This window comes from Myxine glutinosa, chromosome 2 (genome assembly GCF_964187855.1).
Source record: "Myxine glutinosa chromosome 2, kmMyxGlut1.1, whole genome shotgun sequence".
NCBI classification, from domain to species: domain Eukaryota; kingdom Metazoa; phylum Chordata; class Myxini; order Myxiniformes; family Myxinidae; genus Myxine; species Myxine glutinosa.
The window spans coordinates 89,735,524-89,755,881 of NC_136262.1; the positions used below are offsets into that span (position 1 = coordinate 89,735,524).

The 20,358-nt window shown below is 44.6% G+C and overlaps 1 protein-coding gene across 2 annotated transcripts in view; it reads left to right on the forward strand.

Annotated features, from left to right (window-relative positions):
- Window positions 1–20,358, forward strand: part of LOC137421594 (uncharacterized) — a 152,513-nt gene that overhangs the window by 53,073 nt on the left and 79,082 nt on the right. For both annotated transcript variants that reach the window (XM_068107802.2, XM_068107803.2), the window contains one exon: window positions 231–316. In XM_068107802.2, coding sequence (XP_067963903.1) covers window positions 231–316 — 86 coding nt within the window. The remainder of the gene's footprint in view (window positions 1–230; window positions 317–20,358) is intronic.

Sequence of the window (20,358 nt, forward strand, 5' to 3'; positions counted from 1 at the left end):
GTAGAGGAGGTGAGAGAAAGGGAAATGGTGGTGAGGATTAAGTGTGAGTAATGTTGAGAATTGATTAATGGTAAACATATCTCAAGATTCTAAAGTTAGCTAGAGTTGGATTTGCAAGTAAATTTCTCTTCTCATTACCACGTAGTTGATGTATCAGACCTATGTGGTATAGGTATTGGAACATGAAATTAAACAATGATTAGTCAACCTAAATTTTCTCATTACATCAGGAGGCTGCAATTCCCAGTGCTTCGACTGATACGGCAACAAACAAGGAACTGGAGCTGCTCGCAGCAGAGATATCAGAACTCAGCAGGTTTGAAAATGGATGCGACACACTTTGTACATACCTGTTATTCATTGTTTGCTCTGCAGGCTCTATGTCCATTTCTATTCCTTCCCAAATTCTAGAACTGTTGCCGTATTTGTGTTTTGCTGCACTTCCCTTTCCTTTTTTTTGCCGAAAACATTTGATACATAATGGTCAATACTTCCTCTTCAATTCACTCAATCATCATGGGAGAATGATAGCTTTGCAAGATTGCAGCAATAGCCAATACATAAAGAAAAGTAATTTACACGTGACATATTTCTAAGAAACAAGCTCATCTGGATGTGTTATGTGTAAACGCTTTACTGCTGTCTTGGTTGACCCAATTAGCCATTCCTGCTAGGTCGGCTTGGACGTTCTCTCTTTGGCCCTGAGCAAGTCGTCCCTTCATTGTCCCTTGTCTTGTTGCAGTCAGGCTGTAGTGAGGTGCATTTGGAGAGTTGTTCTTGAGTTGATAATGGCTGTGTTTGTTATATTTTATTACATTTCATGATGTATTTATGATATATTTCATCTTCACTAAGACCATAGGACAATCCTTCATATCAATTAGTCAATTTCTTTAAACTCTTAGTATAGATATGGTAAAGGACATTTTGGAGACTGACTGTGCATGTTCACCTTCCCCTTTTTGTATGGTCCTTGTGGACACATAGTTTCTGGGGATTTGAATATTATTAGTAATAGTGAAATTAGGGATACTAGGGCATGCCCGTACTATATATATGCCCGTACTATATATCTATCTAAAATTATATCCCCCCCCTCTATTTACATGAAATGGTTTGGTCCATTCGCAACGCCAAAGCGAACGGCGAACGGCTTGCGAGTACAGTGACAATCCCCCCCCTCTATTTACATGAATGGTTTGGTCCATTCGCAACGACCACAGAACCCCCCCCTCTATTTACATGCAATGGTTTGGTCCAAAGCGAACGGCTTCCGGAGTTTGGTAAAGAAATCGCCATCGCGTGCACAAACGCGCAGGAAAGCGAATGAATCGCAAATTCGTTTTTATTAGTTTTAAAACGTAGTTTAACGCCAACATAGTTTGCAAACGTGAAATAAATGAATACGCTCTCAAATGTGCCATCCGAGGCAGAGTGTGTCCTCCACGTTCGGCACACGCGATCGTTCGCTGCTCTCTGATTGGTTGAATCGTTTTTTGGACATAGCTCGGTAAGTAATTGTCCGATTAATATGAAACCTTGAAAAGGCACATCCTCGGGTCCCCAGCAATATACCTGGCAAGTTAAAAGTATATCGGACCCGTGGTTGTCGAGAAACAGCGGTCACAGACAAACGTACAGACAGACAGACAGAGATTACTGGAATTATAGATAGATGATGAAAATGGGAGCAAAATATAGGGAACCAGTAACTCGACAATGGAGCTGCATTAGGTCTTCAATCGTAAATTCTGTCTCTAATTTTGTTAACAGAATGTGCACCAAGTTTAAGTTATCGGTAAACAGTTTCAATACATGGTTTAACAGAGTTGTGGAAGTCCTGGAAAATAGCATTAAGTTTTTTTAGTAGTTGGGGCTTGCTTTCACTGGGTCGGTCTAAACCAGTGGAACAAGCCGAGTGTTCGTAAGGATATTCGGGATCTGCATGATAGATACGCCATAGCTCCAGGAGATAAGGCTGCGAATGATTTTTTTGTGGTTTGTAAAAGGTTTTATGTGGAGGTTTTATTAAGAGAGCTAGGCATTGATCAGGTTACTTTCACTAGTATAGGGAATAGCACATACAGTGAAACCCCGATTTTACGCGCCCCAATTTAACATGAATTCGGATATAACGCGATGAGTCATTGGACCTTTTTTTTTTTGCTATTTCCGGAACTACTTTCCGGAAATGGAACAAACTGCTAGAAAAAGAAAATCTTTTTCTGTGAAAGATAAGCTTCACGCACTTGGCACTATCAAGACTAAAAGTCAAACTCAAGTTGCACGAGACCTCGGGATACCGGAATCAACACTTCGTGGCTGGAAATTTCATGAAGAAAAGTTACGTGCGTCGCTTTGCAAAGTTGAAGAAGAAACAGGACTAAAAGCCAAACGCCTAAAGACAGCCAAAGATGTCAGCCTCGATGACTCCCTGTACGAGTGGTTCATTCAACCTCGCTCAGAAGGCCTTCCAATTTCCGGTCCTATTCTCAAAGCTCAAGCCGAGAAGTTTGACAAGCAGATCAACGGAGAAACCTCACAGTTCAAAGCTAGCAATGGATGGCTAGACCGGTTTAAACGCCGTCACGGAATTTCTCAAGTGTTAGTGTCAGGAGAAATTCGCCCAGCCGACAGTGCCGCCGCCAGCGAATACCCGGCTGAACTAAAAACTCTCTTCGAAGAAGGTGGCTATGTGGTAGAACAAGTGTGCAACTGTGACGAAACAGGCCTCTGCTACAAAATGATCCCAGACCGTACACTGGCTAGCAAAGATGACGCCCACCGACGTGAGGGGTTCAAACAATGCAAAGATCGCATGACGTTGTTGTTTTGTGTATACAAGACTGGAACACATAAGTTCAAACCGCTCATGATTGGCAAATCTCGCTCGCCCCGCTGTTTCCACCATGTCAACATGAAGTCATTACCGTTCGAGTACATGCACAGCAGCAATGCTTGGATGACAAGTGTCATCTTTGAGGATTGGTTTCACAAAACCTTTGTCCCTGCCATCCGCGCTCATTTGCGTAAGCAAAAGCTAGAACCCAAAGCTCTTCTTTTGCTTGACAACTGTCCCGCTCATCCGCCAGCTGCCAACCTAGTAAGCCGTGACCGAAAGATCCGAGTTTCTTACCTCCCTAAGAACACTACATCCAAGATCCAGTCCCTAAATCAGGGGATCATCTCCGTGTTCAAACAGAATTACAGGCGGGAATTAATTCGTAGAATTGTAGATGACTCAACAACGCTTGAAGCCTATCTGAAAAGCCTGAACGTGAAGGAAGTTTGCCACTTAGGTGGGAAGGCCTGGGCAGCAATCAGCTCGTCATGTGTAGAGAAATGCTGGGAGAAGGGTCTGGGGCCAGCCTTTTCATCACGCCAATCTACCACGGAAGATGATGATGACGAGCCAGATTTGTACGGCTTCACAGAGGAAGATGTGCGTGAGGCAGAGAAGCTGTCTGAATGGAGCAAAGAAGAGCTACACCAGTGGCACTCTGCCGACACGAATGCCCAACATATGAGAACCTGACGGACGCCGAGATCGTCCGTAACGTAACTATAGCACCGGCGGAGGCAAGTGTACCGGTTCTCGAGCCACAAGAAGATGATAATGAAGAGCCTCCACCCCCACCCCCAAAAGTGTCTGAAGCCATTGAACACCTCGAGGCTAGCCTCCATTGGCTGGAGACCCAGGAGGTGGACCACATAAAAATCCTCCAAATCAGAAGCATTCTAGATTTCGCTCGCAGCCAGTGACATGCTACGTTCAAGCAAGGAACACTCGATCACTTAAAAAAAAAAAACTGTAAATGATGATTGCTAATATTCTTGAATGTTTTTATTTGTTGTTTTAGGATGTTTTAGGATGTTAGGTCAACATTGGGTCAGTTTGAACGTTGATTTTCCTGAACCCCGATTTAGCGCGACCCCGCTTTTTTTGCGATGACATTTTATGGACATCAACGATCGCGTTGTAACGGGGCCACAGTGTATGTTCCTTGTCATAAGTCGCTCCAGGATATTATCTCTGAGCATAAGGAAGTTTTAATTAACAATTTCAGTATTAAATGTAAAGAGGTAAATCTTTGTATTCCTTGGTTTTTCTGGATTCCTAAGCTTTATAAGAATCCATGCAAGTATAGGTTTATAGCTGGTGCCAGGCAATGTACCACCAAACAGTTATCGGTTATAGTTAACTCAGGCTTGCAAGTTGTTAGGGAACAGTTCAGGTAATATTGTTTGGCAATTGAGAAGAATTCTGGTATTAACACTTTCTGGTGCATTAATTCTACTTTGGAGTTCTTTGATAGGATTCAATGCCTCAATATCAAGTCGGTTGAGGTTTTTGATTTTTCGACTTGATATACAAATTTGGATTTAGCACTAGTAAGGGATTCACTCTTCAAAGTAATTGACAAGGTTTTTTAGCTCTTTTAATAAGTTTTTATGTGTCAGGTTTGATAGAATATTATTTTCTATAAATAAATACTCAAGTTTTCATTGTTTTGATAAGCAGAAGTTTAAGGATGCTGTTAATTTTTTAAAATTTAATACTTTTGTGTCCTTTTGTGGGATAACGTTTCAATAGGTTTTATGTATTCCCATTGGTGGGGATTGCAGCCCCTACTAGCGGACATTTTTCTTATTTTCTGTGAATTTTCATTTATGCAAAAACTGATGAAGGAGAAAAAAGCTAAAATGATGTTGCGTTCCTGGCGATTAAAATCTTTTCAAGGAATGGATAGCCGAACAAGCTGTTACTCCAAGGCGTTCATCAAATGTGGCGGAGTTAATACACGTGGGGAGGGGGGGGGGTGGTGGGGGGGGGGGGTTGGGGGGGGAGAGGTGAGAGGCTTTTCAAGCCTTGAAAGTTGATGCAAACAATTCCTACAGGTGTCCCAACCTCTGCTGATTACTTGATTACAAACCCCCTGTCTATAAAAGCAGTATTGGAACAAACTGTTATTACACCCTCTGAAGGAGGATGCTGAAGAGCACTTACCTGCACGGATCCCATCGGCAGTCCTCAAACCTGCAATAAATAAACTCGAACGAAACCGGATTTTAAATGTCCAAAAATACCGGCTTTATTAAAAAAATGCCGGTAATCTATATATATAAAACACAGTTTGTGTGTGTGTGTGTGTGTGTGTGTGTGTGTGTGTGTGTGTGTCTGTGTGTGTGTGTGTAATGTTACCGATAGACTCCTAAATGGAGAGGCTTACGTGCTTGATATTTGACATAGACATGGCCATTGAGCCTGGGACGAACATGGCCGAACTCAAAATATTTGACGATCCATATTTTTTATTCATATTTACCTCAGCGCATTTCAGCGCACGGAATCAACGGAATCAGAGCAGGTGGGCGCTGATTCGCTCAGAGCGATCACGTGATGACGCGATGAATGCTATGATGCTATGAAAAAAAAAATCGCTATGAAACGCTATGAACGCTATGACGCTATGAACGTTATGGACGCTATGAAGGCTATGAAGGCTATGACGCTATGAAACGCTATGAACGATATGACGCTATGACGCTATGAAAAAAATAATCGCTATGACGCTATGAAACGCTATGAACGCTATGACGCTATGAACGATATGAACGCTATGACGCTATGAACGCTATGACGCTATGAAAAAAAAAATCGCTATGACGCTATGAAACGTTATGACGCTATGACGCTATGAAAAAAAAAATCGCTCGCTTTACCAAGGGGCTCGCTCTCCCCCCGTTCCCCTCCCCTCCCCTTCCCCCTCCCTCTCCCCCTCCCCCTCCCCCTTCCCCTCCCCTCCCCCGCCCGGCAATGCCGGGTACTTCTGCTAGTACAAAATAAAACACAGTCAAATAAATTCCTAAATTGGGGATGTCCCCACAACAGACTTGAAACAAGGACACAGGGAAAGATAACGATATATAAAATAATGGTGTGTGGTTATTTCGTTCACTTAGCTCTGATCACTGGTGGGGGGTCTCATCAGGGGTCGTCAAAATCGTCCGGGGTGTTGGCGGGAACCGCTCGCTCCTGCGTTGCTAGGCCTCCGCACGCCCTCGCCCACGAGGCCGCGCCCGCCGGCGCGCAACAGGCCTTCCGCGCGAATCTAACGGGCCGTGTGCAGCTCGCTCCTCCATCCGGGCCTGTCCCCGTCACCCCCGGTAGGAAGCTGCAGCCCTCGGTCCGCGGCCCTGCCCTTTGCCTCTGCACGTCCACCAGTGGTGTCTCCAAACACGGCCGGTCCGATCGCTTCCTTGAGCCTGTGGTCCAAGCACAATCGTTCGCTTTATTGTTCAGAACGAGAGAGACAAATGCCGACTGCCGCGATCCAGACCAGATGCAGAGAGAAGCGAAGAGAAGAAGCGAGTGAAGAGAAGAGAAGAAGGGAGACGAGCAAAATGTCAGCTAGCGCGTCCTTTTATCACCCATGCTCTCACGTCATCGGCCGTGCTTCGCCAATCAGCGAGTCCCTTCTTACCAGTCCCTTCTTATCAGCTCTTTCACGAGCCTCGATTCAGTATAGAAAAAAAGAAAAAAAAAAAAAAAAGGTCCTCCTGTCAATCAAGAACCATGACCAACCACGGCTCCTCGGGGCGTGGCCTCGGCCTGCCCGTCCTGTGTGTGCCTCCCAAGTCGGGGTTGTCAGCTGTAGGGCTCAATGCATGACTTTCGGTAGGTTTTTATTAATGTGTTTAAATGTGAATTATATCAGAATATAATTCTTTAGTGCATAATATATATATATATACAGTCATGCATCGCTTTACGTCCGTCCGAACAACGTCCGATCGCTTATACGTCCGTGGCCCATAAAAATAATAAGAAAATAATGAGGATAAAAAAACCCGTTCAGACAACAGGATGTATCGGACATAAGTGGCCTTAGAGCGGGCGCGCTCACGCATGCATCACTTGTTCTTAAACAAAATAGATTGTGCTGCCAGGCATATAATGATACAGTACAACAACAAACAACATGCATTTTAAGGCCATGTTCCCTGCTAGAGCAGGGGTTAGCCTTGCGGTCCCCATGACAATCTTCTCCATTTTGCCCTATTTTCTGCATCTCTCCTTGTTAACCCCCTTGCCCGCATTTCTTTTTCCACCATCTTTAGCCAAGTCTTTCTCGGTCTTCCCCGTCCTCTACTTCCTTCTACATTAACTTCCATCACTCTTCTCAACCAGTCACTTTCATCTTCCTCAATACATGACCAAACCATCTCAACCTGTTCCTCTTCACAGCATCAATCACAGGCAATATTCCCATCATCTTTCGCAATTCATCATTTGTCTTCCTCTCTCTCAACGATACTCCGCACATCCATCGAACCATTCGCATTTCCACCCTTTCCAGCCTTCATTGCTGCTCTACGTTCATTACCCATGTCTCGCTCCCATAAATCATAACACTTCTCACACATGCAGCATACACCTTTCCCTTCAGCTTCAGCGACACTCTCCTCCTCATCAGCACGCCACTCAGTTCCCGAAACTTCTTCCATGCACATCTCACTCGAGCAACCGTTGCCGAGTCTGATCCACCTTCTCCATTCAGCATGTCTCCGAGGTAGCAAAATGTTTTCACACCCTCCAGCTTCACGCCGTCTCCAAGATCCAACTCAACATTTCCTCCATCTGCAGCTCCCTCTGTGCACACCTTACATTTGAATGTAGCTGCCACACTGGTTAATGACCCTCTCAGACCACTACATTTTTGATGAACCCACTCAGCACACATTGTACATTAAATGGAGTTCACTCCGACACCCTTCCTGCACACAGCACACGGCCACTTCCCAGTTCTTTCCACCTCACCACATGCTTTATTACTTGCCATCACCTTTGTCTTTCCGATATTCACCTTCAGACCTTTTGTCTCAATACATTCCTTCCACTTGTTCATCTTTTCCTTCAGTCCATCCATACTTTCCGCAATCAACACCAGATCATCTGCATACAACAACTCCCACGGTAAACCCTCCTTTACGGTCTGAGCCAGCACGTCCATCACAGCTACAAATAGTAGTGGACTTAGTACCGACCCCTGATGCACTCCCACCTTCACCTCAAACTCACCACTGTTCCCGTCCTTCGTCCTTACAGCTGTGCGTGCTCTTTTGTACATTGCCATCACTACTCTGATCAACCATTCCTCCACTCCTAACTTCCTCAATGCCCATGTCAATACTTTGCGTGGAACCCTATCGAATGCTTTCTCCAGATCAACAAACCCAAAAAACAACTTCTTCCTCTTATCCATGTACTTCTCCTGCAACTGCCTCACAATGAAAAGCGCATCTGTCGTTCCTCTTCCTGGCATAAATCCAAACTGCATTTCGTCGATCTTCACTTTCTTCCTTATCCTCCTCTCCAACACCCTTTCCAATACCTTCATTCCATGCTCCAATAACTTTATCGCTCGGTACGAGCCACACTCCAGAGGGTCACCTTTCCCCTTGTATAGAGGGACGAGGGTACTCAGTTCCCAATCCACTGGAATGCGGCCTTCTTTCACCACCAGATTACAGATCTCTGTCATTCTCTTCACACCCAAACTTCCTGCTGCCTTCAACATATCTCCCACAACTCCCGTCGGCCCTCCCGCTTTTCCACTCTTCATTGCTTTTATCGCTTCCTCAACTTCCTTCTCAGTTATCTTCTCTGCCGGTCCTAAAACTGGGTTACTCTCTATGTTGCCATCCCATTCATTCTCTGTATTCAACAGCATTTCCATATATCTTTTCCATCTTCCTTTAATTCCATCTGGGTCGACAACGATTTGTCCCACTTCATCCTTCAAGCAACTCACCCCCATCACATCACACCTCTCTTTCGCTATGTGCTTTGCAATCCTGAATACTGCTTTCTGACCCTCTTCCGAATCCAAGCGTTCTCCGAACATTTTCCTACATGCCTCCTGCGCCTTTGCTACCTCTTTCTTTGTAGCCTTCCTGGCTGCCTTATAACTTTCATGCTCTGCTGTTTCTGCTCCCGTACCCTTCGCCTTCTGCCACTCTTTGAACTTCTTCCTCTTCTCGTCAATCCTCTTTCCAACCTCAACATCCCACCACCATGTTTCCGAGTGCCTCGGTGGTCCTTTTGTCCATCCACATACCTCACCAACGGCTCCCAACAGACTAGCTTTCATTGACATCCAATCACTTTCAAGCTCAACCACATCATCCTCTACCCTACTCAGCCTCTCTTTTAATGCCTCCCTTACTGTCACCTCTTTCAACCTCCACACCTTCATTCTCGGTTGGTACTTCACCCGCCGAGCTCTCCTCGCACCTTTCACCCTTATGTCGCAGACAACCAAGTGGTGCTGTGAAACAGCCTCCTCCCCCGGGATCACCTTTGTGTCCCGGAGGTGCCCCCTATCTCGCCGACGCACCTTCAGGTAGTCAACGGTTGTCGTCGACCCACCTGATGTGTATGTAACAAGCTTATTGTCCTCTTTCTGGAACTGAGTATTACAAATCAACAAATCAGCTCCATCAGCAAACTCCAAAATCCTTTCACCTTCTCCATTTCTCACACCATATCCGTAACCCCCATGATCTCCCCCAAAACCATCCATACTCCTTCCCACATGTCCATTCAGGTCTCCTCCCACCACAACAACTTCCTCATCTTTCACGTTTTCCATCAGCTTCTCTATCGCACACCAGAACTTGTCCTTCTCTTCATCGCTTTGACCAACCTGCGGAGCATATCCCGAGATGACGTTCACCAAGAGCTTTCCAATCATCATTTTCACCATCATCAACCTATCACTCACTCTAGTCACACTCACCACACTGTCTACAAACTCCTCAGAAAACAGGACACCAACACCATTCACGCCCTCCGGGCACCCTTGCCGCACAAACTTGTATTTCTGTCCCTGCCTACCCTTCACCATTCTCACACCACTTCCCTTCCATCTCGTCTCTTACACACAACATATGTCCACTCTTCTTCTGACCAATACTTCCACCACTTCTCCTGATCTCCCTGTCATTGTCCCCACATTCCATGTCCCAAACCTCAGAAACCGATCTCCACTTCGGGCTGCACCCTGCCCATATGTACTTGTGATTGTCATGGTTCTCTTTTTGAGGCAATGTTTTTATGGCCGGATGCCCTTCCTGACGCCAACCCTCTTAGTCGTCTCTTACGACACGCAGGGATACGGTGTACCTATTCTGACCAGGGAACACACTGGCAAACGTTTAAAACATGTAAATTCTGGGGGGGGGGGGGGGGGGGGTGTCAGCATCATGGCTGCGGTTTAAACATATTCCAACAATATCCAAACAGAACGATGAAAAAAAACAATCCGGGAAAAGTCTCCAAGCGAGAACGTGGATTTGAGAAAGAAGGAGCAGAGGCGGAAGAAAACGAGATACAGGGGGCGGGGCACAAGCCGAGACGAGGAGGAGAGCGAACAAGCACGTGTCCGGGAGGAGAGAAAGAATCAATATAGAATTCTTTGTCTCAGGAGGTGAGGTGAGGGGGAGAAAACAAAATAAAAGAAACAAGCAATACAGCGATATATAAAATAAAATAAAAAAAATATTTTATAAAATATATAAAAATATATATATATAAAATAAAAATATAATATATAAAATATATAAAATATACAAAATACAATATAATGATACAGTACAGTAACTATATATCCATAATATGTTTTGATAGATATAAGAAATGCCCTATGTTACTGGTTTATGTGTTTTGGCTATTGTAGTGTTCAGTACTTTTAATTTGATTTCCATACTTACGAAATAAAAAGTTTACAAACTGTATAACAGTGTATGCTTGGTTTTGCCTCGTCGGCAGCGCCGCAGCATCATCAGCATCCAGTCTCGATTACCCCCGCATATCGTGAGCGTTATTCCATTGTCTTTTCATTAGATTTTATTAAAATCAATCCACCCTAAAGTTAATCATGGGTCCCAAACGCAGCGCAACCAGCCCTAGTGGTAGCAGCAGCAAGAAACAACGCAAGAGCATTGATTTGGAGGAGAAGCAGAAAATAATAAGACATCGTGAGGGGCGGCAAATCTGTGAATGCTATCGCATGTGAATGTGATTTCAGCATGTTTTTCGGCACGAATACCACCTCTTTGATTCAGCCTATGGATCAAGGGGCTATTGCAGCTTTCAAGTCCTATGTTCGGACAACGTCCAATTCGGTTAAAGTCACGTTTCCAAGAACGTATCTAGGACGTTAAGCGACGCATGACTGTATATGTATATATATATATATATATATATATATATATATATATATATATATATATATATATATATACATATATACATATATACATATATACATATATACATATAAAATTATATATATATATATATATATATATATATATATATATATATATATATATATATATATATATATATATATATATATATATATATATATAACTGAGGAGAATAGAACCATGTTCCACACCTTGAGTTCAAGAGATAACAAGATTTAATGATGAACCAATATCACAGCGCTGTGGAGGGTGTAAGAGTCATACCATTCACAATTGAACAGCATGGCCACATACACTCCTAGAAAATTGGCAACCCAGAGTTTCTTTATATACACAAAATTATACAAAAAATCTCCGCTGAAAAATGAGCACGGACAAAGGAAAACTGGCTCGATATCTCCCACCGAGACCCTATCTTCTTTGGCATGAGCAAAGGGAAAGATGCGGGAGAAAGAGCACAAGAGCACCGTGACATTCTCAAAACTTATCTTCCATGCTGGCTTTTGGTCAAGGACAGACAGACGCGTTTTCACGAGGGGGTCTAACAGAGCAAGCAGTTTCACTATCTTTCTACATTCCTTGGCACAGTTGGAAAATATAGCATAGTTAAAAAGCAAGAGGGAACATAGTAAGCTTAATCCTTTTCACAAAGCAACCATTATTAAATGCAAACCACAATTACATAAGGCACAATAAAAGGCATGATCTCGACATTCCCCCATTTGGTCTCTACGAGACTACGTATCACAGAGACCAGGCCACATCGGCTTTATTTGCAAAGCAAAAGAGAATAGTGTTATATGTGGCCACATCGGGCTTTATTTAGTGTTGTATGTGTGTCCTCCCAAGGGCATGCCACGCACATAAAGTACCCCGCATGCACGCTTGAAAGGTGTGTCATGTTGTGCGTGTTTGGAACATGAAGGTCCAGAACATGAAGATCTATTAACTTTTCAGATCCGCAACGAAGGCGCCTGGTCCGGCCAAGGATGTTGCCCGGGGGGGTCTAACAGCCCACCCTTGGAGCAGCGTAGGTGCGGCTGAAATCCCCCCCAATCGAAGGGCTCCCCGTCCTCGCACAGACCCGGTCCTTGCCGATCTTCGAAGTTAATCGACGTCCATGCTGTTGTTCTGAGGAATACATAATGTAATTAATATCTTGTGTCACGTGTTCCTGGTCAGAGTACAGAGCATTACAATTCAAAGTAAAGAGAGAGACTTCCTTTTGTGTCAAAGACGTTCATGGACGCATAATCAGCTTGTGGAACCAGAGTATCAGTGTCAGGTCCTTTGGCAGCCAGACCCAGCATTGCAGTCAGATCCATAGTCGGATCAAGCGGAGATGTGCAGCTGTGTGCTTATAATACATAAGAAGCATTAGCCAATTCCCGCAGGGGATTTACAACAAAATCATCACAATAAATCAAATAAATCAACAGTCTTCTGATGCGCCGGTCACATCGGCATCGCCCAGGGGCTCGTTCAGGTCGACGGCCTCGGCGGTCAAGATCATGGTCTTCCGACGGCGGTTTCTTCATCGTCCATCCTGAAAAATACTTTCTTACACACACCATGATCAAATTCCTAGCCCCCCGTCCCACCAATTGGCATTTAGTTACCTTATCTCTCAGATGGTTGGCTTATTCATAGCCGCATTTCCTGTGTCGTGTCTGGAAATTCAAATGCCATATTTACTTTCACCAATTTCCGAAAATACCTTCCTTTTAATCATCTTCCCTACATCTAATAATACATGATTTACCAACCATTTCCCCCCCAACCATAATCGGTCAATGGAAATAATCGGTATTCTCCCCTTCAAAATTTCACTGTTATCCTATCAATACCTGGACATTTTTTCCCTTCTTTCCTAGATACGCGAATTTCACACCAGTATATACCCACTGGAAAAATTATCTGAAAAATAACGAAATCGTCTCCAAGTTCTCTAGCTAATCTCCGTCCGCAATCACCAACTCTACCCTCCTGTGCATTTTGCCTTAGGTTTTAGAACCTAGAGTCTACCAAAACAACAACAACTAGCCTCCCAAAGCCATTTCCCTGCAAGAGCGGGGGTTAGCCTTGCGGTCCCCATGACAATCTTCTTCATTTTGCTCTATCACCTCCCTTTGAGCAATAATTCAATTGATGTGATTCCCACATACCTGGTGGAGTTCTGTTCACCTGGTCTGCAGAGCTGTGATCCAATCTTCACCAGCCCCCAATCACCTCCTCGATTGGGGTCATTCTGCATGTAGCAATCTAACGCAACGTTATTAAACGAAATTCACAACTTTACATTCATTGGTCCCCCCAGTGCAAGCCAACCCCTTGTATCACCTTCTTATCTCAAAAACAACAGTCCATAACTAACCACTTTCCTTTATTTCCTGTCTTTTCCATTAACTTTTTACAACCTTTTCCTCTACTTCCTCAACAATTCCTGCAGTCACCTGTCATTGACAAATAATCCATCTGAGTCGACTTTCCAATCCAATCATCTTTGCACTTTCCACGACCTTCTTCACACTTCCTCCCAAACCTTTCCTTCAGACACAACCCACATGAGTTATGAATACAATTTCCCCTTTCAGGCGCGTGTCTAGCCACTCACAAAGTGTCCACAAGACAACGTCACCATATTTCACACCTCGGACCAGCCAGGGGTCCCTTGAGAGATGCATCCTCAGGTTAAAATCACCTCAGCTCTTGAGAGCTCAATTTTGTTCCATGGCCTATTCTGACCCATCTTGGCCCACCACCACCTCTACCTTCTGCCAAGCAAGAGGCAGGAGCATCATTACTCCCTCTTCCCTCTGCCCACCATAACTGGCAGACAGACAATGGCGAGCCACAAGCCCCAATGTTCCTAAACAGACAGATTCAACAACATCCAATAAGTGAATTCATTTTCCCAGAACTCATTCCCCTTTCCAACCAACATTTACACCTAAGCTTTAGGAACATGCCTTGTTCCAGGTGTGTGCGCATCCACATCCTTAAATTGGCCGACCCCCATTTGTATCCCAGCTGCCCCACCACCTGGAGCATGGTTACCCCCCAAAATGACATTGCACGAACCCTTTCAATACCTGTCTAAACCTACTACCATTTAACGACGCTTCCCCATACACTGTTATGGCCCCATCTGGATTTTTCAATCTTCATTTCAATTTAAATTCAACCCGATTTCCTCCAATTCCTCCCTACAGCATCACATGCACCTGTTACAGTGAATATATTTCCCCTGCCCCCTCCCCTTACTCAGGAGCCATCATTTTGATAAAATCATTTGAAAAATAGCCAATGGCAATCCATTCTGTTCAGATTGCGTGCTCCCAACAGAATACTGGATCCCAACCTCCAACCAAGCCACTGTTTCTCCGAAACAGTTCCAATTGTTTTCTTTTTCCCCCGCACACAAGTCAGTCCAAGCCAGCAACTGTACACAAAGATATCCCAACACGCCGTGACCTTCACACCCCCACCAAGCTAGCATTCCCAAAAACAAACACATGTTGTCTTTTTTTCCAGTCATACAAACCAAAGTACACTTTTGTTTGCACATGTACTTTAACCACGATTATATGAGACTCAACACCAGGACTGCTCCGTGGAGCAAGGCACCAGAGACAACTCCCCTCTCCACCTGGACTTACCCCAGGTAGAATTTGGCTACCTACAGAGAAAGTACTTGCACAACACATTTACAAACCAATTCGTCCCCTCGTTGTATTAGGGGACATCTCAAATGTTCCACCACATTTCACAGCAGGTGACCACCCACCTGCCCTTGAAGTCCTTCTCAATCATCTTTCCCACGAAAATTTAATCGATTTGTCTGACGCACCACGTCTGTTCAGCAAATTTTTGAGACACCCAAGCATGTCATAACACATGGGCTGTCCAATTCTGAAATCTCACGAAACCTTTTCTGAGGGTCAAATGTAACAGACAGACAGACCGGCAAATAGGCAGGGGCAAACCCCGAGGCCCCAGACACCATCACCACACACATACCCCGCATCACATAGGAGTATCAACATTTGTCATAGGAGTATCAGCTTAAAATATCCACCTGCTCTGATCCTCCAGAGCTGAGGAAACCAGCCAACCTGAGCCGGACAGCAATTGCCATATGTCTTCGTCTCAAATCGAGGGCAAATTTTCACAATGGCAAACAATTAATATATTGTCCACATTCATCTTGGTCACCCCAACCCATCCTGGCTCTCCCCAAGAGCTCCGTGTCCGGACAGACAGACAGATAAACAGACCGGGTGAAACCATAACCATCCATCCTTCCGATTGGACTCAGCACACGTGCCGCCCGCTCACCAGTCATGTACACTCAGCACCCATAAATGGCACACACCAGCATCACATGTCATTCTTACCTTTATTCAACGCATTCCGCAATCCCAAGTCAAATCCCAAAACAAATTAAAACAGATGTCATCTTAAAAATACAACTTGCCTCTGCAAGAGGGGTCTCACTAAAATCCGAAATGGAGCGAAATGGACCTCAAAATAACCAATAACTTCCCCACAGCCTTCCTAGGGAGGCGTGCTCTATCATGCAGCACCCTTTACCTGGTGCACACCTTCCGCACATTCCTCCCGCTCCCAGGCTTCGTTACACACCTGACCACCGCACACACTCGTCGTTCGCACACTCCATTCCAGGTGTGCATTCCTTCTCACCTGCCACAACCAACTCGTACTCCGTGCCACTCTCAGCACCTTCCCTGTGTCTTTGCACCAATGCATCTCCAGGATGCATTACGCAACCCATCCACACATCATTCGCACAGTGTGAGCCACATCATATACCGACAGTTGAAACCTCGACCGTTTTCATCCCTCGGATGAGCGTTCGACCCACATTATCTTCTCCAATACTTTCCCCCATCCGCCTGTGGGGCAGCTTGTCTCGCATTATCTGCCCTGAGACCCATATGCATTTTCATAACTAAATCATACCACCATCGCTTGCCTGGAAAGCCGTTGTCCGGCGCATTGATCAACACAAATGTGCCGATGCATCGTCCAGCTGCCATTCCGCATCACATCCGTACCTCGGTCTTGCAACTGCCATTCTCTATTTCATCCGCTGTAGACAACCTCATTCAGAGAGACCTCATCCACACTATACATCATTCATTGTATGGACAATGGACAAGAACAAGACTTCCTGTTGGCACCGGAAATTCATTATTGTCTTGAAATCCTACATTCAACCACGTCAATCGCCTCATTTAATATACTTCGCGTTACTATCAACGTTAATTCAGCATTCCTCTTATAATTCCATTATCAAACAATGTATTCCTCATGATATTGCATGGCAGGAGTCACAGGCGACCACTATACCGACATGGCGCATAGCACACCGCATGAAGCACCTTGCTGGCAAGGCATGAACGACTCACGTGTAGGAAAGTTGAAGTGGCCCACAATGCATTTGGGCACACATCCTCCAAGCAACCTCATAGCAGGGTTCTCCCCCGTACTCACGCATCTTCCTGTTCCATAATGCGCCTTTCTCTCCAGACGGCTCTCCCACACTCGTCCGTCTCAATCCCAACTGCACCTGTTCACAGGATTTTTGGGTCTCTCCAATCTTCTGCTTATCTCGCCGGCCTCCATGCTAGCCGGGCTGCATCCCCATGCGGCAACTCCGCACGTTATTCTTTCCCTCATCTTCAGTTTTTCATAAAGGTGCAACCACCCGATGCGGCTGGTTGCATCATTTTCTTACCTGGCTCATTTTAATCCTTTATTCGCCTGACTCGGCCACCCAAATGCGTCGAATACACGCACTCCGTCTCCAGAACTCAAATCATTCTAGTTTACTTCAGATTGAGTATTACTCCGACATACCTTAATCTCCCTTAAGATATTTAATTAACGTGCACGGAACATTTTCCCATCCATGCGCCCAGGCGGTCGCTCCCAGCGCACGGCAGCACGACCCCCATTTGCAAGAAGCAGCTCGTGATGCATACAAGGCGCAAGGAAGCGCCCCGAGGCCATCCACCGAAAAATCCTGCCTTTTAGTTTACCGCGCCGATATTTCCCTAATCCGGTCCTCCCGCGGCGCTAACTCGCGGTCAATGCTTGTATAGCGCTTCTAACTTGTCTAACTTATCCTGGCCATCCTCCTTGGGTCTTCGTTAGCCCGCAGCCAATACTTTCTCTGGTTACTATCAACCCCATCAACTCCATCTTGTCTCTAGACTGCCCTGCCTGGGAAGTTCTTGGCTTTACCAAGAAGTCCCCCCTTTTTGCTAACTGACCCCCATTTCTTGGTTCATCAATAGACAACTTGTTACCCGAGCCAAATAGGCCTGTACTTACACACCAGATTCCAATTTTGTTCGTGATCCAAGCACGGAACGACGAAATGGGAAACAGACAGCCTGGGTGAGTAAACGGAGCTCAATTTGGAAAGACCCCTCAGTATGAAAGCTCACGTTAATCGAATCAGTGCTGGCCAGCCTCTCCGCTGTCTCCACAGGGTCTGCCTCCCAAATATCGCTCAGAGTCGGATCCCACTTCTGACACCAAACTGAGGAGAATAGAACCATGTTCCACACCTTGAGTTCAAGAGATAACAAGATTTAATGATGAACCAATATCACAGCGCTGTGGAGGGTGTAAGAGTCATACCATTCACAATTGAACAGCATGGCCACATACACTCCTAGAAAATTGGCAACCCAGAGTTTCTTTATATACACAAAATTATACAAAAAATCTCCGCTGAAAAATGAGCACGGACAAAGGAAAACTGGCTCGACATCTCCCACCGAGACCCTATCTTCTTTGGCATGAGCAAAGGGAAAGATGCGGGAGAAAGAGCACAAGAGCACCGTGACATTCTCAAAACTTATCTTCCATGCTGGCTTTTGGTCAAGGACAGACAGACGCGTTTTCACGAGGGGGTCTAACAGAGCAAGCAGTTTCACTATCTTTCTACATTCCTTGGCACAGTTGGAAAATATAGCATAGTTAAAAAGCAAGAGGGAACATAGTAAGCTTAATCCTTTTCACAAAGCAACCATTATTAAATGCAAACCACAATTACATAAGGCACAATAAAAGGCATGATCTCGACATATATATATATATATATATATATATATATATATATATATATATATACAGTGAAACCTTGACTTACGAGTTTAATTCGTTCTGTGACCGAGCTCGTAACTCAATTTGCTCGTTTCTCAAATTAAATTTCCCCATTAAAATGCATTGAAATGCTATTAATCCGTTCCAGCCCGCCAAAAACCACACCAATTTTTTTTTAAATATACAGTATATATAAAAATATCTCGCGCTTTATATTTCACCTGTATGCAGCATACAAGTTGGCAGGATGGCCTGGACTGGAGGTACGCACACTTGACTCTAAACTGTCCAGCCTGGGTTTGAATCCCGCGACCCAGCTATAACCTGTCATGGGTGAATCACAGGCAGGGTGATTCATCAATGTGTGTACCGCTAAACTGGGCGCCCCGTTTGCGTCCCATTAGTTGTTGGATGTTAAGGATCTCACCGTGTTTTCCACAAAGAGAAGGCGAGCTATCGCCGGCACTCTGAACAAATTGTGGCCTGGCATGCTCTTCTCCTCTGCCGTTATATACGTCCTCCTCGGCATCTTTTTCCAGAAGAGCCCTGTCTCGTCACAGTTGAAGATTTGCTGGGGGATGTATCGTTCGGCTTCTATCAGTTCGGCAAAAGTTATAATAAAATCTTCAGCTGCCTTCACATCCGCCTCACCAAGTCGACAACACGCACACCTCGCTCATGTTTTTCGACGATTGCGTGTTTTATATCCAAGCACATCAGCCTCTTCTTCTTCTCAGTACTGCCCTTGGCACTCAATTTCTTAGGACCCATGGTTAAAACTAAGAAATTTTCCAAAATAACCAAAATGCGAAAACAAAGCAGCAGCTATATACGGCAGAGATGCTTGCACGGCAAGATAACCACGTGACCGGAACCCACCTGGTGGCGGGTGGCGTAAGCTCCAAAATAACCAAAATGCGAAAACAAAGCAGCAGCGATATACGGCAGAGATGCTTGCACGGCAAGATAGCCACGTGACCGGAACCCACTTGGTGGCAGGTGGCGTAAGCTCCAAAATAACCAAAATGCAAAAACAAAGCAGCAGCGATATACGGCAGAGATGCTTGCACGGCAAGATAACCACGTGACCGGAACCCACTTGGTGGCGGGTGGCGTAAGCTCGTAACTCAGATCTCGGCTCGCATCTCAAAGCAATAAACCGCCCTAGCGACGGCTCGTATCTCGGAAAACTCGTAAGTTGGTGCACTCGTAAGTCAAGGTTTCACTGTATATATATATATATATATATATATATATATATATATATATATATATATATATATATATATATATATATATATATATATATATATATATACACACCACCGGTCAAAAGTTTTAAAACACCTCAATTTTTCCAGGTTTTTATTGAAATTTACGCAGTTTAATGTCCAGTGAATAATCTGAAATGGTACAAAGGTAAGCAGTAAACTGCTCGAGGTTAAAAGTTTAGGTTAGCAAAAACGGGAAAATAATGTAAATTGCACAGTTATATTGTAAAAAAAAAAAAAGGCCTTCTTCAGGGAACAAGTAATGGGTAAACAACTTACAGCTGTTCTGCAGCAATGTAAGTAAATTAAGCCTTGAAAATTGATGTAAACTTCCTACAGGTGTCCCAACCTCTGCTGATTACTTGATTACAAACCCCCTGTCTGTATAAAATCAGTATTGGAACAGACTGTTATTACACCCTCTGAAGCATTATTTGGACAATATTACACTGCAGGAAGTAGTATATTGGAAACTGGAGGAAACTCTGACAGGAAGAGGTCTGGCAGACCCAAAGCCACAACAGAATCAGAAGACAAGTTTCTGAGAGTCAACAGCTTGCGTGATAGGCGGCTCACAGGACAACAGCTTCAAGCACAGCTTAACACTGGTTGAAGTAAGCAAATCTCAGTTTCAACTGTGAAGAGAAGACTTCGAGCTGCAGGTTTGACA